This window comes from Ursus arctos, unplaced genomic scaffold (genome assembly GCF_023065955.2).
Source record: "Ursus arctos isolate Adak ecotype North America unplaced genomic scaffold, UrsArc2.0 scaffold_8, whole genome shotgun sequence".
Lineage (NCBI taxonomy): Eukaryota > Metazoa > Chordata > Mammalia > Carnivora > Ursidae > Ursus > Ursus arctos.
The window spans coordinates 65753431-65766190 of NW_026623100.1; the positions used below are offsets into that span (position 1 = coordinate 65753431).

Here is a 12760-nt window from a genome sequence, read left to right on the forward strand (position 1 = left end):
ACTGTGAGCCTGCTTCTTCCTCTCCCACTCCCCCTGCTGTGTTCCCTCTCTCGCTGGCTGTCTCTATCTCTGTTAAATAAATAAATAAAATCTTTAAAAAAAATAAAAATAGAAAAAATAAAAAAAAATGGGCAAAACAAAACTATATCTTTAGATGGTAAAAGAACAAAGAAAACAAGCAAATGAATATCATAAAATCAGGAGTGGCTACCTTAGACGGGAAGGAGAGAACTGCGACTCAGAGGGTCCTGCAGGGGACTTCCGGGATGCTGGTAATGTTCTGTGTTTAGCCTGGGTGGCTGGTACAGGAATGTTGGGTTTTTTTGGGGGGGGGTTGTTGTTTTTGGGGGGGTAGAAATTATTGTTTTATAATAATTCTTTAAGTGGTATATTCATGCAATGCAACTTTCTGAGTGTGTTTTTTTCAACCAAACTATGTGAAATTGCCAATATCAACCATTTTTAACCTACAAAATGTCAATTTCAGATGGATCAACCTAGTATTTCACAATAAAACCCAGTTTACATTAAGATAAGCTGCCTTCAAACTGATGATTGTAAAGGCCATTAATAACTACATTTCCTTAATTACTTTATTTAAATATTTATTTATTTGAGAGAGAGAAGTGCATGTGAGCGAGTGAGGGGAGGGGCAGAGGGAGAGAATCCTCAAGCAGACTCCCGGCTGAGCAGGGGCTCGATCCCATGACCCCGAGATCACGACCTGAACCAAAACCAAGAGTCGGAGGCTCAACTGACCGAACCCCCCAGGGGCCCGTCATTTATTTATTCAACAAATGTTTCCTGAGGGCTTCTGATGAATCAGGCATACTTCTAGGCACTGGACTAGAGACTCGAATTCTGTCATGGTGCTCTCAGTCTAATGGATTTGAAAACGCAAGTGAATGAAGTGGAGGAAAGAGGCCACGTGAAGCCACGGGAGGAAAACCCCGTGGCAGAAGGAAGAGCGGGTGCACAGGCCCCATGACTGGAATGTGCTCGGCAGGACTGAAGAACAAGGAGGCCAGTGTCACAAATTCAAAGCGCACCATGGGGAGAGTCTGAACACAGGAAACGGGAGAAGGACTCAGGGAACCATCACGAAGGCCCATGTGTCCAGCCAAGGGACTCTGGATTTTATTCTGAGAGTGCAGAGAGGCCATTGGAAGGTTGAGAGCAGGAAGTGGTATGATTTGATTTATAGCGTAGAAGGAAGAGTCTGGCTGTTCTACGGAGAAGGGGAAGTAGGGGGTGGAGGCAGGGATTCCTGTCAAAATGCTGCTGCAGTGTCCAGGTAAGGGATGAAGGTGGCATGGACCAGGGTGGCCGTGGTGGCAGCCCACAGTGTGTGGGAGTCAGGACTGGTAGGTTTTATAGGTAGAACCCAGGTAGGATTTGTTGATGGGTTGCATGGACAGTAAGCAGAAAAATAGTTGATAATATATATAAATATATATTTTAAGATTTATTCTAGTGAGAGAGAGAAGAGTGAAGAGGGGAGGGACCGAGGAAGAGAGAGAAACTCAAGCAGACTGTCCGCTGAGTGTGGAGCCCGCCCGATGCAGAGCTTGATCTCATCACCCTGAGATCACGACCTGAGCCAAAACCAAGCGTCGGACGCTTAACTGACTGTACCACCCAGGTGCCCTGATAATGTGTATATTTTTTTAAAAATTAGGACGCACAATTTTATATATGGTATGGTGAAAACTCTTCAAAACATGCTCTTGGGGCACCTGGATGACTCAGTCGGATCTTCTTGATCTCGGGGTTGTAAGTGCAGGCCCAACGTTGGGTATAGAGATTACTTAAAAATAAAATCTTCAGGGGAGGGGGGTGGGGGAATGGGATAGGCCGGTGATGGGTAGTAAGGAGGGCACATATTGCATGGTGCACTGGGTGTTATACACAACCAATGAATCATTGAGCCTTGCATCGAAAACCGGGGATGTACTGTATGGTGACTAACATAAATATAATAAAAAATCATTATAAAAATAAATAAATAAATAAATAAATAAATAAATAAATAAAAATAAAATCTTCAGGGGCGCCTGGGTGGTTCATTCAGTTAAGTGACTGACTCTTGATTTTGATTCAGGTCACGATCTCGGGGTGGTGAGACGCAGCGCCACATTCGGCGCTGCACTCAACACGGAGTCTACGTGATTCTCTCTCTCTCCCTCTCCCTCTGCCCCCCCCCACTTGCACACTCACCCTCTCTCCCTCTCTAAATAAATAAATAAAATCTTTAAATAAAATAAAATAATAAAAATAAAATCTTAAAAAAAAAAAACAAAATATGTTCTTAAAGCATTTTCCTAACAAGAAGCTCAAGTATGGAGAAGTAGAAGAAATCCGTTGGGGAGACAAAATATTTTCATCAATGGATGGATAACACGATTAAAAAGCCAATGCTAATTAGACATAGTCCCAATGGCCATAGGAGGGAAGGAAAGAAAGAGACACCCCCTCCCCCACTGCCCTGCCCAGGCCTGGAGAAGGCAGGAAAGTGTTTACTGGGGAGGCAGGATTTGATATGGGTGTTGAAAGAAGGTAGAGCTGGTCCAGGTAGGGGACGGACTGAAAGCAGAGCCTCTGGGCTGAGTGATAGAAAGAGCACCACCCACTTTGGAGTCCGAGACCTTCAGCTCAAGTCCCAGGACTGCCAGGAACCACCCGGATGAATGTGAAAGTTAGATAAAACGTCTGTAATCCACCTATTAGGTGCCCAATAAAGGGTAGCTACTAAGACAGTGTTTTCTAATATTCAGATTTTTTTTAATTTTCAGATTTTTCTATATTTTGAGTGGAGGGGATGAGGAGTTGACTCATCTCCCATTTACCAGAAAATATAGCAGAGAAAGGAGAAAATAAACTGTTGGGAAAAGAAGAGCTGCTAGCAATCTAGACTTGGACAGAGCCGGGGGTCTCCAGTTAGATAATCTCACAGCGGTGGATAGTCCAGACTAGGAGCTCAGCCGGTGCTTCTGTCACATAGTCATGTCTCCCTCTGCTGGCAGAAGTTGGTTTTGCAGGGTAACCCCAAATCCTGAATAATTTGCGTCTGAAAATTTGCAGGCCCCTGGATTACTAAAGAGCTAACACGTTTTCTTGGTATAATCTCACCCTGACTGGTTCCTGGGACTGCACTGGAAGAAGATGCTTTTATGGGAATCCCCTGGGAAAGAACTGTCATTGTCACAGAAAGCACAGGGAAGGGAGTTTCTTCCTCTCACCAAGCCAATAATGGGTCTGGGCTCCTATGAAACCGTTATTCAAACCAGTACTGAGAAGCAAGCATCCTGCCACGTCCACACGAAGCTCGCCTTGTGGCATAGGAGACAGACCACCAGGGTTGAATGTTTGGAGTCTGAAGACTGACTGTGCCACCTGATGGTGGGCTGTCCTTCCCTAGTCACTTAGACTGAAGCTTGGAGTCCTCCTCTTAATGGGATATTAATATTTGCCCCTCTCCTGGGGTGACGTGGGAATTAAGTGAGAAATACATGTGATAACACTTTATTAACTGTAAATCATTCTACAGATGTAAGGATTTTTTTTTTTTAATCATTGCTTCTTTGTCTTGCCTCCCCATTTCCTTCCCTGAAGGTCTTGGAACATTCATTCATTCATTTGCTTAACAACTGATTTTGATTACCTAACGTGAATATAGTATCATGCTAGGTATGGGGAAAGGAGACACAGAGACAAAGAGGATAGCTCCTGTCTTCAGGGGGCACACGTTATGGGGGGGATGGGAGAGACTCAGGTAACCATAGTACAAGGCAGACTGATGAGTACTATAAGGCTAATTACACAAGGAGCTATAGAATTACGAGGAAAGGGAAGATTAATTAGAATAGATAGAATTAGGGGAGTCAAAGTAGACTTCCCAGAGGAGCTGATATTCATACAGGGCTTTCATTTATTTCATTTATTTATAAAATATTCCCTGAGCACATGCTGTGTGCCAGGAACTGGACTAGTCATTGTGGATACAAGATGAACAAAACAGAGGCACCTGACTCGCTCAATTGATGCAGCAGGCCGCTCTTGGTCTCAGGGTCGTGAGTTTGAACCCCATGTTGGGCATAGAGTTTGCTTGGAAAAAAAGAAAAAAGAAAATGAATGAAACAGTCATGTTATATCTTCACAGAACAACAAAGTGGTCAAATAATTATTTAATTACAATTATGCTATGAGAGAAAGTACAGGGAACAATAAGAACATATTACAAAGGGATATTAACTAGGTGGGAAAGTCAAGAGATATACCCTTAGGAATTGACATTCAAACTGAGAACTAAAGCATGAAGACTGGTGTCTAGGTAAAGTTGGTGAGGATAAACATTCTATGGAGCAGAAACAGATCCTGTGTAAAGGCCCTGTGGTAGGAAGTTGGAAGGGAGCTAAAGAAGGTCATTGTAACTAGAGCCCAGGGAGCAAGGTGAAGAGTGCCATGAGATGTGACAGGAGATCTGGCAGGTACCAGACTGTATAGGTCTTTGGGGGCTACATTCATGATTTGGACTTTAACTTAAGAGCAGTGAAGTTCAGACATGTGTTTTTAAAAGATTACTTTGTAAAGAATGGATGAGTAGAGGCGAGAGCATACCTAGGGAAACCGGACTGGAGGCCATTGAGGGACGCCAGGCCAGACAAGATGGTGGCTTGGGTCATGATATTGGCTGTGGAAGTGGAGAAGAAGTTGATAGATCTGACAAATATTAAGAAAGTTGAATTGAAAGGATTTGGTGTTTGGAGAGATATATGGAGGGCGGAAGAGCTGTTTACAGAGCTAGGGACCATTCTTGGAGGACAAAGTTTAGAAGGGAGGATGATGAGTTCAGTGTGAACAAGTAGAATTTCAAACACACGGGAGCCATCCAAGTGGCTATGTTCATTAGAGAACTGGGTATATAGATTTGGAGCTCAGAGAAGTCTGGGCTGGAATATGAATTTAGAAGTCACTTAGACATTAATCAAAGCCATGAGCTATAGTGATCATTATAGGGTGACATTGAAAGAAAAAGAGGGCTTAGGACCTTAACGAACACCATGTAATGTTGGAGTTGAATGAGGTCAATTGGTTAGGGAGACTGAAACTGAGCAACCAGAACTCATGAGAGCTGGAGGAGGAAACCCAGAAAAGTGTAGGGTCATGAAAACCACAGGAAGTGAGTGAGAGTTTGCTGAAGAAGGAAGAAGTGAGTTATGTCAAAGGCTCCTATTGAAAGGAGCCTTCTAGAACGGCACCACGGGGTTACTGATACCCTTGGCAAGAGGAATCTCTATTGAGCAGTGGTAGGAGAAGCTATAATGAGTTGCAAAACAAATAGGAGGTGAGGCTGTGTGGGCAGAAACAAAGTTAGGAGAACATTGCAGAGACGCAGCATGAGCAAAGTCATATGGAGGCCCCCAAATTATGGTGTGTTTGGAGGACTTCAAGCAAACCCAAGTGTCCAGAGACTTGAGTGTAGAACAGGGAGAGGGAAGGAAGAATGGCTGACAAAGATGATGCAAAGGGAAACACAAGATGTGAACAACCTTGAATACGAAGGACAAAAGGAGGGAAGACTACGGTTTCTTGAACGCCTTCTACATCCTCGGAATTCTACATGGTCTCACTTAGTCCTCGTGTAAACCCTGTGAGTAACGGCAGAAGTCTTATCTTCACTTTTCCCACTGAGAAAATAAGCTATTCAGAGAGGTTTTACTTTACTCAGGATCCCACATCTTGTGGGCAACAGGATTCCAGTGTCCCTCCCATGTAAGAGGATCTGGGCAAGTACAGTGCCAGGTGGTGGGATCAAGTGGGGACAACGGGGCCAGAATCCCTTTCATCCAGCAGTGCCATAGTGTCAGGTGAGTTAGAAAGAGCAGAGAAAGGGTAGTCCAAAAACCAAAGCCAAGTGCAACAAGAAAATAGTCCAAGAGCCAAATGGTTGGTCCATCTAGAACTCAGGTTGCCAGAGCCAAGAAAGGTTAGCCTGCAAAGCCAAAACCCCACCCAGTCATTGATCCAAAAGCCAAGGTAGTCACAACATGTAGAGCTTGATCAAAGAGAGGGTTGGGGAAATCCAGGACGCTTCACAAGTAGGCAAGCCAGCAGCTCAACCTCAAACTTCCGGTCAAACTGCCATTCAGGTCCTGGAGATTTGAAGATGGGGAGGAGGTAGAGAACTAAACGAATAGGTCCTCTAGAGAATAACATGATTGGAAATGTTTTGTGCAAAGATCCTTCTGGTGTCTCTGTGGAGAGCAGCCTTGAGGTTTCAGATAACACTACCTCCTCAATCTGGATCTCAGAGAGGAAGGACAACTCGGGCTCAGTCCACAGAGGCAACTGCCCTCTGCAGAGTAGAACATGGGAAGGACAGTGGCTCAGTCCTCGGACTTGAGGAATTATACCTAATTTGTACCCTAGAAGAAAAATACCAAACCCGGACCTGGTCTATCGAGGATACTCAAGAAAGCGAGAGCTGTCAGGCAAACCAAGCAGGCCACAAGTTTGTGTTAAGGACTTGCTTCAAAATAAGTCTTCTCAGGGACGCGTGGGTGGCTCAGTCAGTGAAGTGTCTGCCTTTGGCTCAGGCCATGATCCCAGGGTCCCGGAATCGAGCCCCGCATCGGGCTCCCTGCTCTGTGGGGAGCTTGCTTCTCCCTCTCCCTCCGCCTGCCGCTCTGCCTGCTTGTGCTCTTGCGTTCTCTCTCTGTCAAATAAACAAAATAAAATCTTAAAAAAAAAAAAAAGTCTTCTCAGGGGCGCCTGGCTGGCTCCATGGGTGGGGCATGTGGCTCTTGATCTTCACTAGTGAGTTTGAATCCTATGTTGGGTGTAGAGATTACTCAAAACTAAAATCTTAAAATAAAAGTCTTCTCATTGGCAGAATAGTTTATTCATTGTTTCATTGTTTCACTACATAGAGTATTATTGGTCTTCCCCTCTCCAACTGTTTTATTTTTTAAAAAGATTTTATTTATTTATTTATTTATTTATTTATTTATTTATTTTACTTAGGGAGGGGAGGAGCAGAGGGAGATGAACAAGCAGACTCCCCGCTGAGCCCCCCCCCGGGGGGGGGGGGGCTTGATCCAAAGACCCTGAGGTCATGACCTGAGCCAAAATCAAGAGTTGGAGCCTTAACTGACTGAGCCACCCAGGTGCCCTCTAATTGTTTCAAACAGATGAGGAAATTGAGGCTGGGGCAAGGTAAGCGATTTCCCAAAGTCACACCATTGGATGGAGTTCAGAAGTGCAAGTCGAACCCAAGCTTTGTTTTATGCAAATTCTGCCTCTGCTACGGAATAGAAATTGATCAGGGAAGGCGTCCAGGAGGAGAAGTGCCTGGACTGCGCCAATGGCATGCCACCAAGTATAGAAGGGTGACAGCGCCCTCTGGGCAAAGGCGCAAGGATGCAACACAGCACAGCCAGTTAAGAAAACAAAACACGGTTCTCAGAATGTGAGCTCCTTGTGGACAAGAAGGTCCAGCTCCTAGAATGGGGCCTGGGGCTCAGCAGGCACCGGGTAACTGTTTGAAGGAATGAATGTCTGGAACGTAGATTCTCTGTGGGAGAGTACCTGGAGGTGAGGCTGGGAAATCAGGCCTGGGGTCAGAAGATGGAGGGGCTTGTATACAATATGGAAGGCTAGAGGAGGAGGAGGGAAGGGGACCTGGGTGCATGTGCAGAGAAGACGCGAGGAGAGAATCAGCTGGAAGGTGGTTCCAGGAGACAAGAGGAAGGCCAGAAGTGAACCAGGCTAGGGAAAGGGAAGGGCAGAGTCAAGAAACATTCAGGAGCCAAAGTGCCTAGCAACACTGAAGCGAAGGAGTGACATGTACACGTCTGCAGGCTGAAAGGCAGGAGCAGTGGAGAGATGGAGGATGGTGCCTTTGGGGGGAACAAGTGTGGGGGATGGATACCCCCCGTCCCAGGTAGGCTGCCACCTCAGCGGTTCCCCGTAGGTTGCGTGCCAGGGAGGGAGGGGCCTCCCGGACTGGTGAAGGCATCAGCAACCTGCCAGAACCGGGTTAACAAAGGCGGGACTACAATTCCCAGCATGCTCGGGCACAGTGGGGTGACGGCGGGCGGTGGCTGCGCCGCACCCGCCTGGTGGGCGCGGGACCTGGGTCGGCACCCGAGCCTGTCATTCCGGAGGGGTCTGCGGGGGTGCGAGCGGGAGATGCACCCCTGTCCCCCGCGCACGGGCCGCGCAGGGCTAGCGCCTCCCACCCCGCGGCCCCGCCCCTTGCCCCACCCCAGCCGGGCGGCTTAGCTGGGGCCGCAGCGCGGCGGCAACATCACTCTCGCCGCCGCTGCTCCGCCCCATCCCCTTCTGTTTTTCTCTCTCATTCTCCGGTGGCAGCGGCGGGGAAGGTGGAGGCAGGGGCAGCAGCAGCCGCGCTGGCTGCAATGAATGATCCCCCAGCGCGGGGGGAGGACTCCAGGTGAGCCTCTGCCCTCGGGAGGGCCGGGACCCCCGGCCGCCCAGGACCAGCAGCCCCCGCCATGGATCCCTAGAAGAGGAGGAGGAGGAGGAGAAGACAGCTTCGCCGCCCACCCCCATCCCATTTTCCTCTTCCTTTATCTCATTGTTGCCGTAGCTGTTTACGGCAGCGCTCCCTCTGCCCCAGCATGGGGCGGGCTCCGGGCACTGCCATTCGGCCGGCGCGGCTCCCGCGGCTGCCGGGGGATTCTGCCTAATTATCCCCTGCCCGGCCGGTGCAGCGAGGACCGGAGAGCGGTGGAGGCCCGGACTGCAGCAGCGGCGGGGCCACCTCCCAGCATCCCCACCCTAGGAGGCTGCATGCGGATTGAAGAGCGGTGCCTGGGGGCTGGGCTGGCCCCGCTGATCCAGACCTAGGGAGGATAGCAGGACCGCCCAGGCTGCGGAGGGGCCCTGGGGGCAGGAAGCACAGAGCGGCAAGATGGCCAGTAAAACCAAGGCCAGCGAGGCCCTGAAGGTGGTGGCCCGGTGCCGCCCCCTCAGCCGGAAGGAGGAGGCTGCTGGTCACGAGCAGATCCTGACCATGGACGTGAAACTGGGCCAGGTGACCCTGCGGAACCCCCGCGCTGCCCCAGGGGAGCTGCCCAAGTCCTTCACCTTTGATGCCGTGTATGATGCCAGCTCCAAGCAGGCGGACTTATATGACGAAACCGTGAGGCCCCTGGTAGACTCAGTGCTTCAGGGTTTCAATGGCACCGTGTTTGCCTATGGCCAGACGGGCACCGGCAAGACCTACACCATGCAGGGGACCTGGGTGGAGCCCGAGCTGCGCGGGGTCATCCCCAATGCCTTTGAGCATATCTTCACCCACATCTCTCGCTCCCAGAACCAGCAGTACCTGGTCCGGGCCTCCTACCTGGAGATCTACCAGGAGGAGATCAGGGACCTGCTGTCCAAGGAGCCTGGCAAGAGGCTAGAACTGAAGGAGAACCCGGAGACCGGTGTCTACATCAAGGACCTCTCCTCCTTCGTCACCAAGAATGTCAAGGAGATTGAGCACGTGATGAACCTGGGGAACCAGACCCGGGCCGTGGGCAGCACACACATGAATGAGGTCAGCTCCCGCTCCCATGCCATCTTCGTCATCACTGTGGAGTGCAGCGAGCGGGGCTCAGATGGCCAGGACCACATCCGTGTGGGCAAGCTCAACCTGGTGGACCTGGCTGGCAGTGAGAGGCAGAACAAGGCAGGTCCTAACACAGCTGGAGGGACGGTCACACAGTCCACAGGGAGTGGCGGTGGTGGAGGTGGTGGTGGTGGTGGAGAGAGGCCGAAGGAAGCCTCCAAAATCAACCTCTCGCTCTCTGCCCTGGGCAATGTGATCGCTGCTCTGGCGGGCAACAGGAGCACCCACATCCCCTACCGGGACTCCAAGCTGACCCGGCTGCTCCAAGACTCTCTGGGGGGGAACGCCAAGACCATCATGGTAGCCACTCTGGGGCCAGCTTCTCACAGTTACGACGAGAGCCTCTCCACCCTGCGCTTTGCCAACAGGGCCAAGAACATCAAGAACAAGCCCCGGGTGAATGAGGACCCCAAGGACACGCTGCTGCGGGAATTCCAGGAGGAGATTGCCCGCCTGAAGGCCCAGCTGGAGAAGAAGGGGATGCTGGGAAAGCGGCTCCGGAGGAAGAGCAGCCGCAGGAAGAAGGCTGTGTCAGCGCCCGCTGGGTACCCCGAGGGGCCAGTGATAGAGGCCTGGGTGGCTGAAGAGGAGGATGACAACAACAACAACCACCGCCCGCCCCAGCCCATCCTGGAGTCAGCCTTGGATAAGAACATGGAGAACTACCTGCAGGAGCAGAAGGAGCGCCTGGAGGAGGAGAAGGCGGCCATCCAGGATGACCGCAACCTGGTGAGCGAGGAGAAGCAGAAGCTGCTGGAGGAAAAGGAGAAGATGCTAGAAGACCTAAGGCGGGAGCAGCAGGCCACAGAGCTGCTCGCGGCCAAGTACAAGGTAAGGGCCCCAGACAGCTGGGGTACTCCAGAGGTGCCCAGGGGGATCTGGGCTGGCGGGCTTTTCTTGGAGGGTCTCTGATCTGACCTGAGGGGAGGTGCCCTCCCTCAGCAAAACACACTTGCCCTCCTGCCAAATACTGCCCTGGAGCAGCCAGGCAAATTCCTGCAATTCTGGGCTGCCGGGCAGAGCCTCCCAGGAGCATGTAGGACAGACAAACCACACACACACACACACACACACACACACACACACGAAGCAAAGCAGGCAGGTGGTCTTTCAAGCCAACGAGCCTGGGCTGGTCTGACCGACTGCCTGTCAGTCTCTGCTGGTGGCCTTCTGTATCAGTCAGGTCCGCGGGATGACCACGCAGGTCCTGGCCTCATTTGGGTGTGGGTTCTCGTGCATAGCCGTCTCCCCTGGGACCTCCTCCCTCTGCAGCACCTGCACACCTCACACCATTTTAATAACGTCTGACATTTGGATAGCACTTGCCAATCTACCCAATGCCCCTACAGACATGATCTCATTTGATCCTTAGCCATCCAGGGTCCTGGTTCTTAAATCTCCATGTTATAGGTGAGGAATTAAGACTCAGAGGTGACATGGCCAAGGTTCCATCCTACCAAGTGGCAGAGCTGAGCTGCAACACATGGACCTTGTGCTCTCTCGGTACTTGGACGGCAGGGCAGGACTAGGAACGGACCCTGCTGCCCACGAAGGCAGTCCGTGGGACCCATGCAGTGCAGGGCCCAGTGCTTGGTAGCATCAGGAAGGAGATTCAGAGATCGCGGAGAGGGTAGGAGAGAGCACTGGGCTCTACCCCGGAGAACTGGAGTCTAGGCCTCGCTATTCTATCGCTCATCGAGTGACCTTGTGTAAGTTGCCTCCTCCTTTCCTGAAGCCTCAGTTTCCCTTTTTGTAAAATTGAGGTTGCCTGGGTGATCTCTGAAGCTCTTCCAACCTGAGACACAAACTGGCCCCCACACCCAAGCCTCATCCCAGCAAGATCTTAAGTTCCCATTGCCCTGAGAGCTACCCGAGCTTTCCTGAGCTGTTCCCCTACTGATGGGGACCTCCAGGACCACGGTGGGGCTACGCTACAGAGGCCCCTGCCAGGCACAGCCACAGACCTGTTAAATTTCATTGCTGCAGATGCCACAACTCAATGTTCCAGGCATTTCCAGGTCCCTGGATTCCTTAACGCTGAGGGCTGGAGGAAAGACACAGGGAACCAGGAGCTGATTGCTTGCCGGAGAGAACAAAACATTGCTATTTTTTATGCCCTCTCAAGATTGTGGGCTGAGGAGCAGGGAACCCAGCCCGGGGAGGGAGAGCGGCTGCTGCTGGGAAGCCGGGCACATGAGCTGTATGCCATTGTCTGTGTTATGGGAATGTGCTGCTGCACCAGGGGCTCCGGCCTGGCATCGTTAATATTTAATTCACCTCCCTGAGCTCAGCAAGGGTTCTGCTGAGGTGCTTCCTCCAAGAATGGCTCAGGGGCCTGGCACCTTTGGGGCCATCTGGGGAGAAGCAAGATGTTACCCGAGTAGTTAGACTCAGCCCTCCCTAGGAGGAAAGGAATCCAGACAATCTGGTGCTTTCCACTGGGAGATCTTACATGGGCAATCTGTCGTTAGTTTCATTACCAAGGGTTCCCCCTTCCCCCTTGCTTCCCTTCTCCACCCTCATTCCCCTTAAAGCTGGGAGGTAGTGGAGGCTAAGACAGTACAAAAGCACATTTCAGCCCTGAGGAAATGGGTAGAGGGGTTAGTCTGAAGGATCCAGTGGATCCTTGCCATTGGGAACAATGGGATCTCCCATTGTTGGCAACTGCCTGGCTCCCTCAGTAAAATTCTTGGATCTAAGACGGTGGGGAGCACAGTTAATAGGACAGTCAAGAGGTCAGGGCAGCCAGCGCCAGAATTCTTGCACTAGAGACACGGTCCACAGAACCCTCCTTCTTAGAGCTGGCAGAGGCCTTGGGAAACTGAGGCCTGGACTTGCCCAGGGCCACACAGGTGAGTTAAGAGATCCCAGACTCTTTATGCTTGATCCAACCTCTTTCCATTACACCAGAGTCCTGATGTTACTTGTGCTACTTGATAATCAGAATAATTCATTTTTATGTAACACTTTGACATCCTCATCTCAAGCAACCCCAAGAGATGGGTATTCCTGTTCCCATTTGACAGTTAGGAAAACCAAGACTGGGGAGCTTGGGTGACTATCTCCATGCTCCTGGCTGAGAAGTGGTGAGTCCAGGACCGGGACCCAGGTCTCCTCATG

The 12760-nt window shown here is 50.7% G+C and overlaps 1 protein-coding gene across 5 annotated transcripts in view; it reads left to right on the forward strand.

Annotated features, from left to right (window-relative positions):
- The first annotated feature begins 8422 nt into the window (after positions 1-8422).
- The window catches only part of KIF3C (kinesin family member 3C), a 32218-nt gene continuing 27880 nt past the window's right edge, over positions 8423-12760 (forward strand). For all 5 annotated transcript variants that reach the window (XR_003321937.4, XR_007190774.2, XR_006411502.3 and 2 more), the window contains exon 1: positions 8423-10471. Coding sequence is in view for 2 of the 5 variants with exons in the window: in XM_026520253.4 (XP_026376038.2) it covers positions 8936-10471 (1536 nt within the window). In the remaining 3 variants the exon portion in view is untranslated. The remainder of the gene's footprint in view (positions 10472-12760) is intronic.